Source organism: Echinops telfairi, unplaced genomic scaffold, assembly GCF_000313985.2.
Source record: "Echinops telfairi isolate 266 unplaced genomic scaffold, ASM31398v2 ScPeMD7_31;HRSCAF=116, whole genome shotgun sequence".
NCBI lineage: Eukaryota > Metazoa > Chordata > Mammalia > Afrosoricida > Tenrecidae > Echinops > Echinops telfairi.
In genome coordinates, this window is record NW_022103928.1 from 60,825,844 (window position 1) to 60,844,610 (window position 18,767).

The 18,767-nt window shown below is 47.8% G+C and overlaps 2 protein-coding genes across 4 annotated transcripts in view; one reads left to right on the forward strand and one right to left on the reverse strand.

The window, feature by feature from the left end:
* Nucleotides 1-1,510: 1,510 nt before the first annotated feature.
* EMC3 (ER membrane protein complex subunit 3) lies at nt 1,511-16,230 on the reverse strand. 2 transcript variants are annotated; one of them, XM_045289994.1, is made up of 10 exons: nt 15,951-16,230; nt 8,454-8,511; nt 8,025-8,118; nt 6,792-6,896; nt 5,970-6,051; nt 5,325-5,404; nt 4,321-4,403; nt 2,816-2,906; nt 2,277-2,314; nt 1,511-1,781 (listed from the first exon to the last, which is right to left on the reverse strand). In XM_045289994.1, exons 1-9 carry the CDS (start codon nt 16,103-16,105, stop codon nt 2,298-2,300), a joined length of 765 nt encoding a protein of 254 aa, XP_045145929.1. In that variant the 5' UTR covers nt 16,106-16,230; the 3' UTR covers nt 1,511-1,781; nt 2,277-2,297. The 2 variants fall into 2 exon arrangements, with proteins under 2 accessions (XP_045145929.1, XP_004702305.1); XM_004702248.2 differs by lacking the exon at nt 1,511-1,781 and having other exon boundaries at nt 1,794-2,906; nt 15,951-16,229.
* Nucleotides 16,231-16,346: 116 nt separating this feature from the next.
* FANCD2 (FA complementation group D2) overlaps nt 16,347-18,767 on the forward strand; it is a 64,722-nt gene continuing 62,301 nt past the window's right edge. For both annotated transcript variants that reach the window (XR_006680046.1, XM_045290007.1), the window contains exons 1-2: nt 16,347-16,384; nt 17,785-17,878. Coding sequence is in view for 1 of the 2 variants with exons in the window: in XM_045290007.1 (XP_045145942.1) it covers nt 17,815-17,878 (64 nt within the window). In the remaining variant the exon portion in view is untranslated. The remainder of the gene's footprint in view (nt 16,385-17,784; nt 17,879-18,767) is intronic.

Below are 18,767 nucleotides of genomic sequence, written 5' to 3' on the forward strand. Positions count from 1 at the left end.
TATCTGAATAGCCCTCGCCTCCATCCACGCTTGGGTGCTCTCTCACGTTTGCCCCTTCCATTCTGCCCTTCACCAAGCAGCAAATCTCATCCCGAGAGTCCCTTCCGTACACTGCCCGGTGCCAGCGAGGATCAAGTTCAGCCCGAGGGATGACTTACAAGCTCCTTTGTCACCTGACCCTGCTGCGGAGTCATTTGTTTTTTAAATGGTGGGTTTACTGAGGTACACGTCACACACCACACCATTTAAAATGCAGAGTCCAAGGCTTTTGTTCCCGCACTTCCCTTGGGGTCCTGAGTGTTTCACTTCCCTGGAACATCAGGGCCTGCACTGCCCTGTGCCTGGAACGGTCCTCAGGGAGCCTGGAGAAGTGCCTTGTGCTCCTTCTCACCTCGAGAGGTCTCTTCAGCCTTGCCTGACCACCCAGGCCAGCTGGATGAGTGGCTAGGTGGCCCTCACAGCCTCCCCAGGATCCCTTGTCCCTCCTGCCACTCACACACCAGGGAGTTGTGGCCTGTGGAGTTTGGGTCCTATGCGCAGTGCCCGGCCCATGATCAATAAGTGTTTGATGGACAAGAAAATCTGAGTGTTCTCTAGGGTGGCCCTGGGCACACTGCTCGTAGACGCCTGAGAACTGTTTGCAGACAGGTAGTCTACACGGAGCATTCCCGTTTGGGGGGCTCGAGGGCAGGAGACAGTGGATTTCTTTGCCTGGTACCCCGGCATGTCGACACATCCCTCCCATTCTTCACAGGCCACAGAAACCAGAGTGGCTTTTGCTTCTCGGCTTTTGACACACTGTCCCCAAATCCAAGTCATCCACATTTCTCTCTTCCACGTTATGCTGTGCAGCTGCCAGTACTCAGCACTTTCCACACCGGCCTCAATGAGCGAACATTTCAGACTCCTGAATAGTTTCAGGTGCTGAGAGTAAGTCAGAGGCTTCAAAAAGTTCATGGAAAATTTTCATTACACTAACTTGATTTTTTCCCATGAATTTTTGAAATCCCTTCCTGCATCCAGAGGGCTGGAAAGGTGAACTCATTTGGTATCTTGGCTCAAATGGAACAGAGCGAAGCACCGCTGTGTGCTGGTTCTGGAATGGGCTCGCTGAGACCAACTGGCTTTTGCCCTCTGCCTCGCTGGTGCCAAGGCCACGTGGTCTGCAGCCAACGGAGGGGCTGGAGACTCCTCACACACATGCTGACCCCGGCTTTGTCACAGGGGAAAGAACAGACACGAAGGAAGCAGCAGACGAGGGGCCCTGGGAGGAACACGGGGAACACGGCGGTGTTGTCACCGCGACTGTTGCCATCCTTCTCCAGTGCACACCTTGCGGCTCCCCCACCCCTACCCCCCACGGGCCTGTGAGCCCGATGCCGCTCCTGTGCTTGCGTTCCCCTTCTCCACTGCACAGCCCCGTCAAGGCACAGGTCAAAAGTAAGTTCTCCCAAGAACCTGCCTCCACCCGACCATTCCTGGCCTGGGGCGCCTCGAATATTCCATAGAAGCAGTTATAATTGTCTTTAATGGTGATTTGGTAGTGTGGGCCCACTGGTCACTATGGTTAGGCAGCAGAGGGTGGGCCAGTGCCCTGGACCACGAGGCCATCTGGATGCCAGTTGAGCGGGAAGGGCAGGTCCATGACCCAAAGCGCTTCTGCAGCACAGACCTGGTGTGTCTCAGGCGTTCTCTGTGGGCAGGATTGGAGCTCTGTCCATCCCCAGTCCAAGGCAGACAGCACAGTTGGCAGAGGTTGTTACCGACCCAGAGAGGCAACACTTGGACAGGTAAAGAGGAGAAACAGGACGGTTTAATCAGTAGAGTTAAGAGTCATTTGTTCTTGATTACAGAGCTCAATATGCAAATTACATTTACCTCGTGGTACAATCATTCCCGGGAAACCCTATCTGCCAGCCAGCAACTGCCCCCTCCCCAGTCTCGCCAGGCTGTGCAGACCCTCTTATCCACAGCTGAGAACTGGGGTCTGACTTCACAGAGCTGTGGACATGGTTTTCGTGGCCACATACATTCTGTACTACGGATCATGACTCTGCATTGCGTGACCGGGCTGTGATATCCCACAGGCTCTGAGAGCCTGGCAGTGTCTCTGGGAAAGTTGGGGAACTTTCTCTGGACAGCGTATTCAGAGATGGAGGCAGTTTGCCAAGTCTGTCCCGGCCTGGGGTTTATTTGAGTGAAATGCTGACTCTCTTGCTCTCTCATCCTGTGGGTGGAGGGTGAACAGCACAGGGAGGGAGATGCAGTTTGCTCACCTAGTTTTTCACCTTGCGGCATCACAGACGCACTACTTCTGTAAGGAAAGTTATAAAATACTCACACACACATACACACTCACAATTAATGGTTAAACCAGAGTGCTTGGGTCCCTAGAAAAAGGGAGTTTCCCGTGGTTAGAAGCCGGGCTCACTGCACAGGCTAAAGACTTAGAATATGGACAATGCTTTTTTCAAACATGGAATTTGTGCCAACTTTTGACTACCACTATAGGATCTCCTGCTTGGGTGTGCCCCTTTCTTGGACTCCATTCCTGGAGCCCCCAGAGGGAAAGGCGAAGCACGTAACGACTGCTCTCTGCTCGGCACGTGCTTCTCCTGCCCTCTAGTGCCAAGCACACGGGGCCTGGCTCAGACAAGAATGACCCTGCTGCACGCCCGCCAGCTCACGCTCCTCCTTTTTATTCTGGGGCTCCCTCGGCTCACACCAAAGTGACAGGGGAAGCAGTGCTCCGCGTGCGCGCGCGGCTGAGCCCTGCTTCAAAAGAGGGAGGTGTGCAGTTCCTTCTTGAACATGCCTTCGAAGTGGAGGTCTTTAGCCATGAGCTCCTCTTCCACATCATCCAGTGCCCACTGGTGGTCCGTCAGCTCCAGAGCTTCCCACTCTGTCTGTAAAGGGAGAGGACACCAGGGTGGCGAGGGGGCTTGGTACTGGCTGGGCAGCTGAGCCCGAGTGAGCACGTGCTCTGGGCCAGGAGCCGGGTCCAGCTCTTTCCTGGTCCCCGTCCATCTCACCCTAGGCAGGGAATGCCACACCCCCTGCGTCCCCCACCAGCCAATTCATAGGTAAGGAGACGAAGGCTATGGGAGGTCAAATCATTCGAGTTAGTCACTAACGAAGATGATGTCTACACTTTAGGCTCGACTCCAAAAACCTATTAGTTAATGCATATACTGTAGTGCCAACATGCTGCTTCTCAGTCATGAGCTCACACCCACTAAGCACTTCGTTAGGTCCTGGGAATACTGGCGGCAGACCAGTGAGGGTGGTGAGTCTGAGCCCATTCATCTGGACACTCAGTCTCTGGTGAAGTCCTGAAGCCCAAAGATGCCGTGACTCAAATGGCCAGACCCACCTTCAAAGGGCATGAGGACACTCCCTTCTACCTAGCGCCTAAATACGTCATGGCATTTCATTACAGTTCGTGGCGACCTAGTAATGTGATATTCTTGATTTCACCACGAGAAGAATTTGATAGCTCACATGACCTCAGCACTCTCTGACATTGGGCACCAACAATAATAGCTTAAAAATTTTGTTGACTATCCAATTATTCTGTGCATTACCAACATATGTCTGATAGTGATGAATGCCCAGGTGCACAGAGAGGATGCTGGCTGTGATGGTGGCTGCTCTGTGTCAGCTTGGCGGGCCACCATTCTGTGGTTTGGTAAGGATGTCATGAAAGAGTCACCTCATACTGCACTTCACAGAACGCCAATCCTCAGATAGAGAGTCACTGATTTTCCTTGCCTGCCTGCCCTGGCCAGAGCAGAAGGGAAGTGGCGAGAGCAGACGTCTTGTCTTGCTCCTGAGCGTGGGAGGAGAGCTCTCGCCCACCAGTGAGGAGGGCTGAAGTCAGACTGAGGTGGTTTCCATCTATCTCTCATTTGTTGGGTATTTTAATCATGAAAATTTAAGTCAGGTTTGTCCAAAAAAATTACACTGGATTTTACAAATCCCAAATACATCTGATGGGAAGGCTCTAAGTGTTGATTTTAAAAAATACATAATTCATGTTTAATGTCCACAGAGTGCAAAAAGTGAAACATCTTCCAAATGGTTCCCTGGTACTCCTGATTGGACAGGATTGCATTCAATTTGGGGGAGCACCTGGAAAGCAGGGAAAGTACCAAGAACATCTGTTCTGCTCAGTGGAAGACTCGGCCACGGAACAGGAGACACACTCAAGTGCCCAGGCCAGAGCCACACCAGCGTGCGCTCGGAGAAGCCGTCATTCGGTAACTCAGCGAAGCAACTCCCAGAACCTGCCGACCGCTCTGACGTGAGAGCCCAGTGTACCTTGAAAGCCTTGTTGGTGTCCGCGGGCATGGCCATGGCTGCGCCGGTCATCTGCTCCTGCATCATTCGAGACTGGTCTGCAGCTGCAGGACAGAGACAGGCACGTGAGCACCAGTGCTCAGCAAAGGACGGATCTACTCACCCTCTGAGAAAAATAACCCCTCACAGACACTCACGGGGCCCTCAGCGGGGGACGGGACAACTAGAAGGCAAGTTCACGGACTGGCCCTGCCATTGGCCGGCTGTGTGACCCTGGGAAAATCACTAACTCCCTCAACAGTGGGGATGATAGTGGCAGAGAAGGGAACCAACTGGTGCTCTCGAGTTATTTCCGTTTCAGCGGTGTATTTCCATGAACAACAGTCACCATCACCAGCCACTGTTATACTCCGGGCCCTTCACTCAGTGCCTTTCCTAATCTGGAGCCCCGCCCAGTGGCAGAGTGGGGCAGGCACTAGACTGCTAGGCACAGGTTGGTGGTCCTGGCCCACCAGCTGTTTGGGACCGAAAGAGGAGGTGTGCAGGGGCTAATTAACCTAAGGCCAAAGCCATCGCTAAGAGGACAGACCGGTTCTGCTCGGTTCTGCTGTGCTTCTCCTCTGTCCTGGAGGTGAGGGCCCACATGCATCCGGGGTCTAAATATCCTCATGACCAGGTGAAGCGGGGGCATCCTCCTTCAGCCCACGAGCTCACTGAAGAAGCCAGGCCTCTTTTGTTCCGGCCTGGGCTTCCACAATGGGTGCTGCAGCCCGCACATGGTGGAGTCCGACCTGGAACCCTGTGTTCCGCGTGATTACACGGGAGAAGCAAGGCCTGCCTGTACACGGGCCTCTGGGCTCTGGAGGACTCTCTCAGAAATGTAGGACGGAATTCAGAGAACAAGGCGCTGGGTTAGACGGGGCTGACCGACAGCACTGCCATGGCGTTTGTGGCCCCGGCATGGATGACTTGTCCTTTGAGGAGCGCAGGTGGCCCTTGCTTCGTACATCGGACATGCCGCTTACCGTTATCCTGGCCCAGTATCAGAGAGTAAATGCTTCGAAGCCCAAACACATTGAGGAAGTACCAGGATGCAGAGCTCACCCTAGCAAAGAAAGAGCGGGAACCACACAGGTAGTTATTTTAGAAGTGACTGCAGCTCCAGTGTTCCCAGCACCCCAAACAGTTCCGTGCACACACAGAAATCACCGGGGGCAGGCATTCTGTCTGTCCAAAGTACAAGAGGAGACACGCACGCTGCGGAGCAGTCTGCTAACAGTTACAGCTTTCTCGGCCACCCACTGCCTGTGGCTCGGGCCCACAGCCCTACCCCCGTCCTAGGAAGGACACCCACAACTGGAGGGCTTCCTTGTATCAAGGAATGTAAGTTGCTTTAATCTTTTTGACGCAGTGCTTTTCCGAGACGGTCATTATTTTTTCTTTTTCTTTTTTTGCAGTGAGTGAGTGAGACTGAGTGAGAGTGAGGCAGTGAGACAGTGAGTGAGTGTGAGAGAGTGAGAGTGAGACAGTGAGAGAGTGAGGCAGTGAGTGAGTGTGAGAGTGTGTGAGAGAATCGGTCATTATTTTTTCATAATACAATTAAAATAGCACACACGTTAAGTATAACAGGTTTTGGCTTGCCTTTTTATTAAATAAAAGAAAACTCTTACCAAGATGCATCTAATGTAAGAAGTTCGATCCCCTGCTGGAGCATGGGCTTAAAACGCAGGGTCAGTGGGAACGGGACCTTGGCTGTGGAGGAGAAAGAACAAGTTCACGACCCTCCTGCTTCTCTTGTTTGAGGGGGATGACGCGTGCAGGCGTCCCACCTTTCCATACGAAGGTGGGAACTCTGCTCCATGGAGCTCTTAGAAAATGATTTTCACAAGGAAATTTGTGACTTAAAAAAAAAGTCACTGCTAAAGTTTCTGTGAATAAGACCAGCTGCTCAGCGGCTGAGGAAGCAGGGACTCTGAGCTGTGATCGGAAATCTGGAAAAGGCTTACACTAATCCATCACCCCCGAGGTGGACTATACACACAAAGAATAATACCAAGAAACAACACTGATTAAAATCTAAAACCAAGTCACTTTATAAACAAATAGACAAACAAATCCATTCCCAAACCTGGCTAACGGAGTAATCAGTGAAATACGATTCCCTATGCCCTACTCTCCCGCAGTTAGTTTCAGGAACCCCAAGGGACAGCTCTAGCTTGTCCTACAGGTCACTCTGAGTCGGTACCCACTTGATGGCAGTGAATTTGGATTTGAGTTTTGGATGCCCTACTCAGCTAGAACACTATGTTGGCTTCAGATGGAAGAACCCTAAAATCACAGCACCCTAAATTGTTTTTTGGTTCAGAGATTCAGTTTGCACTAGGGCCACAGGACCCAGGATGCTAGTGCCTTGGTCGTACTGGGTTTCTCTGGAGGGGACCGAGGCGAGGAGCAGATGGCGCGGGATGCGGCTCGCTGGGCCTGGCACTTACTCGTGACGAATCCTGAGAAAGTCACGTTGATCCAGCCCCCGATCAGGATCATTGGGAGCACGTTGGTCACGTTCCCCTTCATCATGTCTGTGAGCATGGTGGGATCTACAACAAGAGCACGAGCGACCGCGGGCTTTCACGGGGCACACAGACACCGCTGCCCAGCTTCCCTGACATTCCCTCCCAGTGATTTGATCATTGGAACCACATTGGTTCCGACATGCTTGACAGCATTGGACACAAGCCTCCCGCTTGTGTGCATACACTAAGCTTACTCTTCTGCTTCTTGATGTCTAAGAAACCGTCATGGATGCTATCTTTGCCCCTGTTGGGTAATATCTATCTCTCATTCTTATCAATGCCGCATAGGATGCTGCTGGGTGGTGCCCCCATCCACGCTGGGTGGACCTACAGTTGTTCCCCATTTATGTATTTATTTTTTTCTGGGTTGCGGGTGGGGTGGGTGGGTGTTGTCATTAAACAATGCAGCCAGTACTACCTTCTATGTACATTTTTGCATGTTCGGGTGTTTCTGTAAGAGAAATCCCTGGGGGTGGCATTTCTGGGTCAAGGGGACACTGTCAGAAGTCCTTTAACCAGGCCACTCCTGGCATTCCCCTAACAGTGAGGGGCTAACTTCCCATGAGCTTGGGCCAATGACTTGTATCTCTGTTAACTGAATGGGCTAAAATAGGATGTCTGTCATTTGCATTCCAGGGTCTATCAGTGAGATCAAGCACTTGTTCATATACTCATTGGTCTTTCTTCTCCCGCAGGTTTTCTAAGAGACATGGTAAAATTCACTTCAGTACTTCTTCTGAATGGGTTTTAAATGGCGCGCGCGTGTGTGTGTGTGTGTGTGTGTGTGTGTGTGTGTCATGTTTCCTCCCTGTGCTCCCCGGGGTGTGTGTGTGTGTGTGTGTGTGTGGCATGTTTCCTCCCTGTGCTCCCCGGGGCCCCAGAGCCGGAGCAACTGAGGGAGAGCCTCGGCTCCGGCTTCCCACCTCCTCACCAGAGAGCCCCCTTTTATACACTGGGCCTCCCAAATGTTTCATTTGAAAAAGAGAATTCCATGTCTAGAGATCCCGTACCAGATGCTTCTAAGAGTCCCTTAGGTTTAATGTTTATAGAACAGCCCTTTGCTTAATCGCCCAGCCCCCAACTCAAAATCCACCCCCACCACCACGACCCTGCCTTAAAATCGTCCTCAGAGACCGACGGGAATCAACATACCCGTCATAGGAGAGGGGGAAACTACCTTCCTTTTAGTTTTTTTGAAAAATCCATCCTCTGGGTTGTTGAAATAATATTTTCGTGTCAAGAAGGACTAGGAGAAAAAAACAACAGAAAACCTTTTTGAGGTCTTAGAACCCAACAAGCTGCCGAAGCACTCCCCAAGGGTTAGTCAGAGGCCCTGGGATCTGCTGCTCGGCTCAGGACTGTCAGTCCACTTGGCAGCTGACCTGACACTGTAGCTCGGCCACATTTAAAAACAATTTCCCCAGAGGCCGGGGTCACAGTGACAGCAGACACCCTGGCCGAGACTTCATTACTGAGTCGCCCATCTCCAGCTTTCCCCCAGGGGTCCCCCTAGGAAACCTTCCGAGAGCCACAGCCCTCAACACGGATTGGTGGAGCTTCCAATAAAAGGTAAATGGGTACCTGTTTGGGAATGTATTTTCCATTTTCCCTGAGGACTCTGCTTCGAATGAGGACTTGACTGAAAAATACAACCAAGACAATGAGATTTAAAAAGTGAAACCATAGGAGAAAACGAGAGAATCGCGGACGAGACCCATTTAAACACAAGAGGGCCTGGTTGGCAACGGCCCTGGGTGGAAACTTTCCAGAGGACAAGTGTCCGTCCAACAATGCAGCGCGTTCAAACCCAGCAATCAGGTTCTCCAGGGCGCTCCCTTCCTTCCCTCCAGAGCGTTGCTTCCCGGGAGGCTGTGTTTCTAAAGATTTCTGAAGGAGGTACATTTGGGACATTACACTCAGCTTTTTCTTACTTTATAGTTAGCCAAGAAGGACCTTTCCCGGAGTGCAGAAAGCTGCATTGGAGACTGCTTGGGAGACTGGGGATGGACGGGAAGAGTGAAATTAAAGAAGGAAATTCTGAAAACCCACAAAGCAGAGAGTACCGGACTTGAAAGACAACAGACTGAAAATTCCACCCAGCACTCACACCGTTAATAAGCTCTTGATAAGTATTTCTTGAGGAAATTAAATGGTCTGCTATATTAGAAGAATATAATCAATCACAAAATGCTATACAACAGGTGGATACTGCTAAGGTACACATACCCAAACATAACAGAGATCAAAATCCCAAATTTCCCTAAGTTTTCTGAAGTTGCTTTAAGAGGGGGAACCCCCAAACTTGAAATGAACACCCTTCTGAAAAGTGAAACCTGGAACCAGGAACCGAGAGTAACAAACCCAAGGACTTGCCACGCCTCTCTGCTCAGCACAAGCCACCTGCCCTAGGGCCTGATCAACCTACACATAGTCTAGCTTCTCCAGATGCTAGGCAGGCCCTCTCTGTTACCAACTCTTCCATTATGCAGAACACCTTGTCTGCCCCCCACACCCCCATCCCTCTGCCACCGGTGAAGCCCTGAAGCCTGGGGCCCTCGTGGGATTTTATCTGGTCTTCCCCAGCCTGCTCTGCTGTCCTACACAGTGAAGCCGCTATACTCAGGTCTCCAGAGCTGACAGGTAATAAGTTCTGTGCCTCGGGAGCTAGTCCAGAGCTACTTAAGCGGTGACCGACGCATCAATGCTGATTGGTGATGGGATAAATACAGACTTTGGGAGTAGGGCTGGATACAGTTTTACAGCCATCTGACATTTTCTTTATTTTTAATCATTTTATTGGGGGCTTGTACAACTCTTACCACAATCCATCCATCCATCCATCCATTGTGTCAAGCACATTTGAACATTTGTTGCCCTCATCATTCTCAAAACACTTGCTTTCTACTTGATCCCTTGGTATCAGCTCCTAATTTCTCCCTCCCCCCAACCATCTGACATTTTCATGACATCCAAATATGTGATAAACAATTTCACAACAGCATTATTTATTCTGTGACAGTGGGGAAATAACCCAAGCAGATGAAAACTCGTCCTTCACCACGCAGTGTAAGCAGCACTGGGCCTAAAATGCCAATTTCTGTTGAGTCACTTCTGAGTGACAGCAACCTGCACGCTTCAGAGTAGAAGCGCCCTCCGTCACACGTTCATGGCTGTGCCTTTTCAGAAGCAGAGAGCCAGCCCCCTTTCCAAAGTGCCTCTGGGTAAGTCTGAACCACTAACCTTCTGCTTAGTAACCAAGAACTTACCGGTAAGTGTCTGCGTTATCCGGGAACTCCTAAGTCTAGAGAGTGATCGGTGAGTGCTATCAAGTTGATTCTGATTCATGATAACCCCAAGAGACAGTAGAACTGCCTGCAATGTTTTTTTCAGCTATAATTTTTGGAAGCAGGTCACCATGGTCTTTCTTCCATAGAGCTGCTAGATGGGTTCAAACCACGAACCTTATAGTTAGCAGTCAAGTGCTTAATCATTGCTCCTTGGGCAAGTAACTTGAGTTCCCAGTGCTTCCATTCCTGCTTGGGATGGAAGGTTTATTCTCACTTTGGACAAGTATTTCTTGAGCATCTATATGAATACTAGGAGCTATTAGGTAACATGAATGAGAGTGAGCAAAAGAAGTCTACATGGAAGGGGCAAACCAGCCTGTGTGATCCAAGGATTGTAAATAATAAAATCTAACATCAGAGGAGAAATTGTATTAGAGCTTAAGCTCTGAGCTCCTGGCTTACAGAAGGTTAAGATGACAGTGAAAGCCCAAATCCATTTGTAGAATCCCCATGCGGATTAAGGAGAATCCTGGTGGCATAGTGGGGAGTGCACGCTGGGCTGCTAACCAGAAGGTTAGCAGTTTGAAATCACCAATTCCTTGGGAGAAAGATAAGGTTTCCTGCTCCCATAAATACTAATAGTCTCAAAAGCCACAGGGGCAGTTTTACCCTGTCCTGTAGGGTCCTCATGACTCAGAACTGGCTCGGTGGTGAGTTTGTTTTCCTCCATGTGGATTAAGTCTCCACTGAACTCCCTCAGATCACTGACTAGGTATGTAAATAGCGTTGCCCTCAGAAAGAGTGCACTGGAAAGTGATAAAGTGAATCACTACAGATAGTTAGGTTAAAATTTAACATATTATCATTTGTTTTTCCTTTTGACCCATTTTTAATTTGTTCTCATTCAATTATTTACGGCTTTCTTTTTTCTGAGAAGAGTTCTTATTATTTTCTGCATTTTTGGACTGAGGTTTTTCTGTGTTTTTTTTTTGGCATTTTTTGGATGTGATTTTCTGTAGATGAAATTCAGGCCAGGTAAATCTATGGAGGCAGTAACTAGAGTAATTGGCCCTCAGGATTATGACATGGTAGGTTGGAGGCCCAAGGTTGGGAATGAGGATCTTATAATGAAGAAAATGATCTAAAACTGATTGTATAAGTTTTTAATATACCATATATACTCGAGTAAAAGCCGACCCAAATATGAGCCGCGGCACCTAATTTTACCACAAAAACGGCATAAAAAATGTGCAGAAAGACTCAGCTTATAAACGAGTATATATGGTACTTAAAATATTGAAGTGCATGTTATGCAAATTATGTCAATAAAATCGGATTCCTGTATACTAATGAAGATATCTTTCACAAAGAAATCAAGAAAAGAATACCATTTACAATAGCTGCACACACAATGAAATGCTTGGGAATCAACCTAATCAGAGAAGCAAAAGACTTGTACAAAGAAAACGACAAACGCTACTGCTGAAAGACCGAAGGACACCTACATAAAGACCGTTTCATGTTCACGACAGGAAGAATTAACACTGAAAATGTCCACAGCATGCAAAGCAACCTATAAACGTAATGCAATTCTGATCCACATCTCAGCATCAGTCTTTAAAGTAATGGAACAATTAATCACCGACCTTATACAGAGAAGAAAGAGACCTGGGATAAGCAAAGCGCTACTTAAGAACAAAACAGGAGGCAGTGTCAAAATAACCTGGTATGGCATGACAAACTGTTGATCAATCTATAGGGCTCCTGTTGAACAGAGAGCTGAGAAATACATCCACCCACCGACAGATCACAGATTTTTGAAAAAGGACCAAAATAAGTGGGGGGAGTTCTCTTCAACACATGGCACTGACAAAATGGGTTTCCACTTGCAGAGAAGAATGAAACCGGACCCAGTGTCACTCCATATGCAAAAACAAACTCAAGACAGACGATAGACCCAAATGAAATCCAGAACTCTAAAGATCATCAACGAGAAGATAGGGATAAACCCAAGGGCCTTAATACACGGCATACGCACATATCAGACAACGAAAAACACATACAAAGCAGACAAAATAGAGAATTGGAGCCTCCTAAAATTAAGACACTTATGGCAGTGAGTTTGGTTTTTGGTTTTATGTGCATCAAAAGATTTCACCAAAAGAGTAAAAAGAGAACTCACAAGATTGGGGGAAAAAATTGGGGGGCATTGATACACTGGACAGAAGGCTCAAAAATCTACAGAAAACGGCAACACTTCAACAAGAAAAACATGAATAATTCAATTAAAAACTGGGCAGAAGACATGAATACAGAGTTCGTCCAAAAAGACATCCAGGCGGCCAACAAATGTATGAAGAAATGCTTGTGATCATTAGCCATCTGAGAGAGGCAAATCAAACAAGGAGACCCCATCTCACAGAAAACAAGCGGAATCTCGAATGCTGGGGAGGGCACAGAGCGACGGGGCCTCACACACTGTTGGTGGGACAAACTGCAGCCACCCTAGAAAGGGGTACGTTGCCTCCTCAAACAGCCGGGAGGACAGAAATACCGTCATCCCAGCAACCCCTTTCCTTGGTCTGTACCCTGAAGAAGTAGGAATTGTAGCACAAAATTCAGCTGGAAGTCCTACTGTACACGTCAGCGATTCTGTGAAATTGGGATCGAGAACTGTAACCGAAACCCTTCAAGACCTTGACATAGGGGCCTACTTCTTCTGTAGATGCTAAATGCTGTTAAACTGGGATTCAGAACGGTATTCTCTGAAGCTGGAAAATTCTGCAAGAAATTAAAGTTTTTACCTTCATTTCCACATATAATTAAAATAAATCCTTCATTGAACATAAAAAGAAAGCTATTTTTGTACTGGAAATTTGCAACCAAAAGTTTTTTGGAGTAAATTGTACTATTTAAAGGCAGTATCTCCAAACCCAAGTTCTATATTGTTTTTCCTAAGGGGTCAGTACATTTTCCAAGTTTGAAGCCATGTTTTACATACATTGCTTACGCTTTGGACGGCAATCTACAAGGTCAGCAGTCTGAACCCACCAGCTGCCCCTGCAGAGCTTTCTGCTCCGGTACAGTCACATTCTCAGAAACGCACAGCGCAGCTCTACCCTGCCCTATAGGGTCGCTGGGTCAGCCATCTACTCAGGGGCAGTTAGTTACTTTTGTTTGTTTAATTCTCTGATATTCTCACATATTTGTTTTCAGTTTTGGCTTAATACATTAAAAAAAAATTTTAAGTAAGTCTAATTAAGAAAATAAATGTCCCATTTGTGATCATTCAGGCTAATGGAAATTTATAGTATATTTAAAGGGAGGAATATTTTGCCTTGGACTAGCTCAGAATCACCTGCAAGGATATACCTGAGTTCAAATGATGACCTAATTAGGGCAAAGCCACACCTTGTCAGAACTGGTAGGTTCAGATATGTGATCCTGACACCTACTTAAGGGATAGTGAAATGATGGCAAAGATGGGGAGTTTTATCTCAGTGGTTCTCCACGGGGGCTGTACTGCCATCTAGGGGACCTTTGGAAATAGTAGATTTTTTGATGGTCAAAAAGATGGGGTGCAGGTGACTCATGTAACTGTCATTGTGAAGGGCTGGGACACCACTTAATGCTGTGCACAGCCACGCAACATAAAGAATTGTCCCATGTTCTACACTACTTTTGGATGTTATTAAGCAGATTACTAGAAAACAATTTAAACTACCATATCTACTCGCGTATAAGCGGACTGGAATATCCCCCAAGGTACCCAATTTTACCACAAACCAGCATAAAAATGTGCTGAAAAACTTGGCTTATACTCGAGGATCTATGGTAAACTGTTTTCTAGTACCATATATACTCGAGTATGAGCCAACCTGAATATCAGCAGAGACACCTAATTTTACCACAAAAACTGCATAAAAAATTTGCGGAAAAACTTGGCTTATACGTGACCATATGCGGTAATCTGCTTAATAAATATTGGTTATTAATTTTTTTAGGTTAACTGGGGGTGTAGGGAGACACACTGAAAATAATAAAGTCGTATTTCTCAAGCATCCATGGTTAGAATCTTTGTTTTATTCATCTAGAGCATGAACTATTATTAATATTTTTATATACAAGTTTTTTTGGTAGTCTTGTCAATTTTCAAAGGAATTCTTAAATTACCAGCCAATGAAAACCGGTATTACTTGCTGCAAATAGGGTAACTGGTTAAATACAATAAAAACAAAGTAACATTTTAAACGTTGAGCTAAGTTGAGCCTTTTTGCTAAAACAGGGGGATTAAAAAACCAACACACAAAACCTATTGCCATTGAGTCGATTACCACCTTTTAGAACAAAGTAGAACCATCGGGTTTCCCTGACTATCATATTTGCAGAAGGCGTCCTGGAGGTGCAGTGGGTGAAGCGCTGGATTGCTAACCATAAGGCCAGAAGTTCAAACCCACAAGCCACTCCTTGGGCGAACCACGAGGTTGCCGCTACCGGAAGGATTTAATGTCAGAAACCCTCCTGGGGCAGTTCTACTCTGTCCTATCACATCACTGTGAGATGGAATCGACTGTGGCAGTGATTGGGTGAAATCTTTCTGGGAGCTGACTGCCTATGAGTCCCCATCAGCTTGACAGTAGTGGGTGGGCAGGAATCTTTACAGAAGTAGATGCTACATCTTTCTCCCACAGAACCAACCGGTGGGTTCAAACTACTGGCCTTTTGGTTGGCAGCCAAGCACTTAACCTCTGCTACCCAGCCTCCTTATTGTTAAGTGACAGATGACAAAGGAAAAGAATCTCTTAGATTCTCCTATAGAGTTGAGGTCCTAACCTTTAGAACTTGTGTATGACACTGTTTGGAAATACAATATTTGGGCAAGTTATTAATTAGCATGAGTTCACACAGAGTAGGGTGGGTCCTAATCCCATCTGAGTGGTGCCCCTATAAAAGTCACAGAAAGAGGAAGATGTGCACACCAAGAAGCACCGGGAGGACCAGGAGCTGAGAGCCATGGAAGGATCTTCCCCTAGCAACTCTGTAGGTGAGACATGCCCCTTCTGACGGCCAGAGTTCAGCCTCCCAGCCTCCAGATGCGTTAAGCAATACACGTCTGGTTTTCCGTCACCGACTTAGTGGGACGTTGTCACAACAGTCCTAGGAAAACTAATACAGGCTCTTTGGAAAGAAAAAAAAATCAGACAGATTGAATGAGATTTGTTATTTAATATTGGGGAAGGGCAAGCAAAAATCTCGGCATTATTTAAAACCATCTCCAGGGACCTGTCTCTGCAGATAAATACTATGAGGAAGAAACTATCTCCACTCCACTCCGGGAGATACAGTGACAATTTCCATTATGACAGTTGGATAGTTTGCAACCTGTTTTGTTACTTATCATCTCAAATGATCACCAATAGTTTAAGATTGAAACACGTGTGGCTACACAAAGCCTAAAAGAACCACACCACCTGGGCTCAGCAGGCACTCCTCCCAAGCAAAAGTAGGCCTGGGGAATTAACAGACTACCCAACCATATTAAGAGCAGCATGTGCCAAAGTTTTTACAGCCCTCATCTGCTTGAGTCCCCAGGCCAGCCTTGTGAGGCAGGCTCTGGTTTTCACATTTTGTGGATGACCAAAGTGGAACACACAAAGGAAACTTGCCAGGATGGCCCAGTTAGTGGGGGGTGCGATGTGAACCCAGGCAAGCTGACCTAATTCCCAGTTTTGTCTCCCTCGTCCCCCAAGGTCACGGGGGCGTGAGTCGGCCGCAGGGGGGGGGGGCTGACCTGTCGGACACTTGTTCCTGGGTGAGCTTCTTGTCGCTCTGCAGCAGGATGGACACGTAGTGGCGGATCATACCCACGAAAAATGTGATGATCACGATGGGCAGGACCACCCAGAGGCGGATGTTGGAATCGAGCAGCAGCTCCGGGCCCGCCATCTTCACCAAGTCGCCGTTCCCTACCGAGAGTGGACGGACTGCGCCTCGCCGCGCCGCCGCGGTCCCTCTCCGAGCTCACCTCCCGCCCTGCGGCCGGCTCTCAGCCTGGCTGGCCCGGGACTCGGCGGCGGCTCGGGCCTCGCGTTATTCCGGCCTGGCCGCCCGGCCGCCCACTTCCGGCGCCGACGCGTGACGTCACGGACGCGGCGCGTTTCTATGAGGTCAAAGCTCGGCCGGCGGGAAAGTCGAGCCCTGGAGGTGGAGACGGCTTCCCGGCGGGTGAGTGGAGCAGCGGTCGCTGGAGCTTCTCCAGGCCCCGCGCCCCTGCGCCGTGGGGTCCTCTGGGACTCTGCGCCCCGAGCCTCGGCTTCCTTCTCCGTACAGCCTTTGGATAATTTCTTCGGAACCGCCTTGGGTCGTTAGAATACGCAAATGAGATGACCACCTACCCCTGCCTACTTGACTTGGTCCGGGCAGCCTGGCCCTTATCCCTGCCGTTGAGGTTCCGTTGGGAGCCAGACGGAATATCAATAGATATAGTTTGACGATTCTCCCATTTCTTAGGGACGTCCGCCCCATGAACCGGTACCACCACTCCGTGAAAATTCACATCCTAACCCGGGTTTCTGTAACGTGAGATGCCCAGAGGGTCCCTTTCCAGGGCAGCCCCGGTAATGACTCTGGTGCCTTAATGGTTACGCGTTGGCTGCTAACCGTGAGGTTGGCGGTTTGAGACCACCAGTAACCTCCTTGCTTCCCAATGCTTTAAAGAGGTCTTGCGCAGTAGATTTGCCCAATGCATTTCGTCGTTTGATCTCATGACTGCTGCATCCATGAGCACTGGTTGTGGATCCAAGCAGGATGGAATCCTCGACCACTTTCGTCTTGTTTCATGATGTCACCTATTGGCCCAGTTGTGATAGGTAGGAGGGAGATTTTTCAAGGAAGATGACATTTGATAGCATAGGCGTTTCCAGGCAGAAAAGAGCATCTTGGGTGAAAAGAACAACTTGAACAAAGGCACGGAGGTCAGGAAGAGTCTGGCTTCTAAAACAGACTGGAAGGCCCTCTGGTTCAGGTGCTCCTCTACCTCTGTAATCTCATTTCTGACTCTATAGGCACCTGCCCATTTCAACAGGAGTTTTCCATCTCTGCCTGGACTATTGTCATGCCTCATCCATCGGCAAACCCTTAGATCCCTCCTTAAAAATCCCTTTCTCTGGAAAGTTGTCTCTGTTTTTCTTCAATACCCATTCCCGACGAGATGAAGTTTTCTTTGCATCAGCATTCATAGCAGCTCATGAGACCGTGAATTCCTGAGCACAGCAACCATGCCTGTCTTGTTCACAGTTTTAGCCCTTGCATCTAGCTCAGCCCTTAACAACCAGCACTGAATGAATGAGTTACAGGAGAGAGAGGAAAGATCTTAAATGTCAGATAGGGAATTGTAAGCTTCATCCTTCAGCAGTAGAGAATGGTCTCACTAAAGAGGCAAGTCTTGGAAGCAAGAGAGTATTAACTGAATGTAGGATTGAACTTTGCTCAGCACCTGGGTTCAGGAAGCTTCAGTGTGAAAAGCAGAATGCCATTGGCTTTGGGTAGAGCAGTTTTCTACAGCTGCAATGTCTCAGAATATCCCTGTCCTCGAGAATGACTCCAAATCTCTGATTTTGCTCTAGGGAACAATTTGACTGCAGACTTTGGTTGAAATGATTTCCAAAAGACGACTGTCAAAATCTGAAGAGAACGAAAGCCGGACAGAAGATGCCTCCAGTAAACATTTAGCCTTGTGTCTGGTAGAACATGGGGGGACAAAGAGGCTTAATGTTCTTGATTTCCAGCTGCTGGGAGCCATCCAAATCTGGAAAACATAGACTCTAGTATCAGGGTGGGGGCTTTGGGACTGAGTTGCCGCCTCCAATTCTATATATGATTTCAGGTATTTCCACAGTCTAGCTGAGCTTCAATTTCCATATCTATAAGAGTAATTAGTATTACTGTTCTTGTGTACTGTATACCATTTAGGCACAAAGACATGAAATAACCCCCACTTAAAAAAAACCCAACAACAATTTGTGGTCCTTTCTCATTCCAGAAAAAGTGGGGGGCGGGGGGAGATCAACAATCTAGCTTTCAGAAAACAAAATTAGAATGATGAAGGAAAGAGCATATCAAAACATGCAGGTAAAGAAACAGTGCGGTTGTTGGGGTAAGAATGTGGTTCCAAAGAGAAGAGGTCTTGTTCATTCTTTTCACCTTGGAGGCAATTCTAACTTGTTACTTGAAAAGTTACATCTCTTGTGAACTTCTTGAATCCCCTTCCTACAATTGAAGGGTGGAGAAAGCTTGGTGATGCTTCCTGTGCAACCTTAGGGGTGATTGAAAACTCCAAATCCATAATCACACTAGGAATAGGTTTGATGTAGAAAAGGGGATTCTAAGGCTCTAGCCATCGGTTACTAAAGGGAGTATAGACCAGAGAGAAATTTTGAAACTGAAGGGGAATGCTTTAGAAAGTGATTAAAAGTAAATGTCAAAAAAAGTAAATCATACTTTAGAAATACTATTCTCCAGAAAGGAGGAGACTTACGAAAGGGACATTGGTTCTCTGTATTAGTGATGAGTAATTGTAATTGTTTGTTTTGAATATGCTTGATTTTTT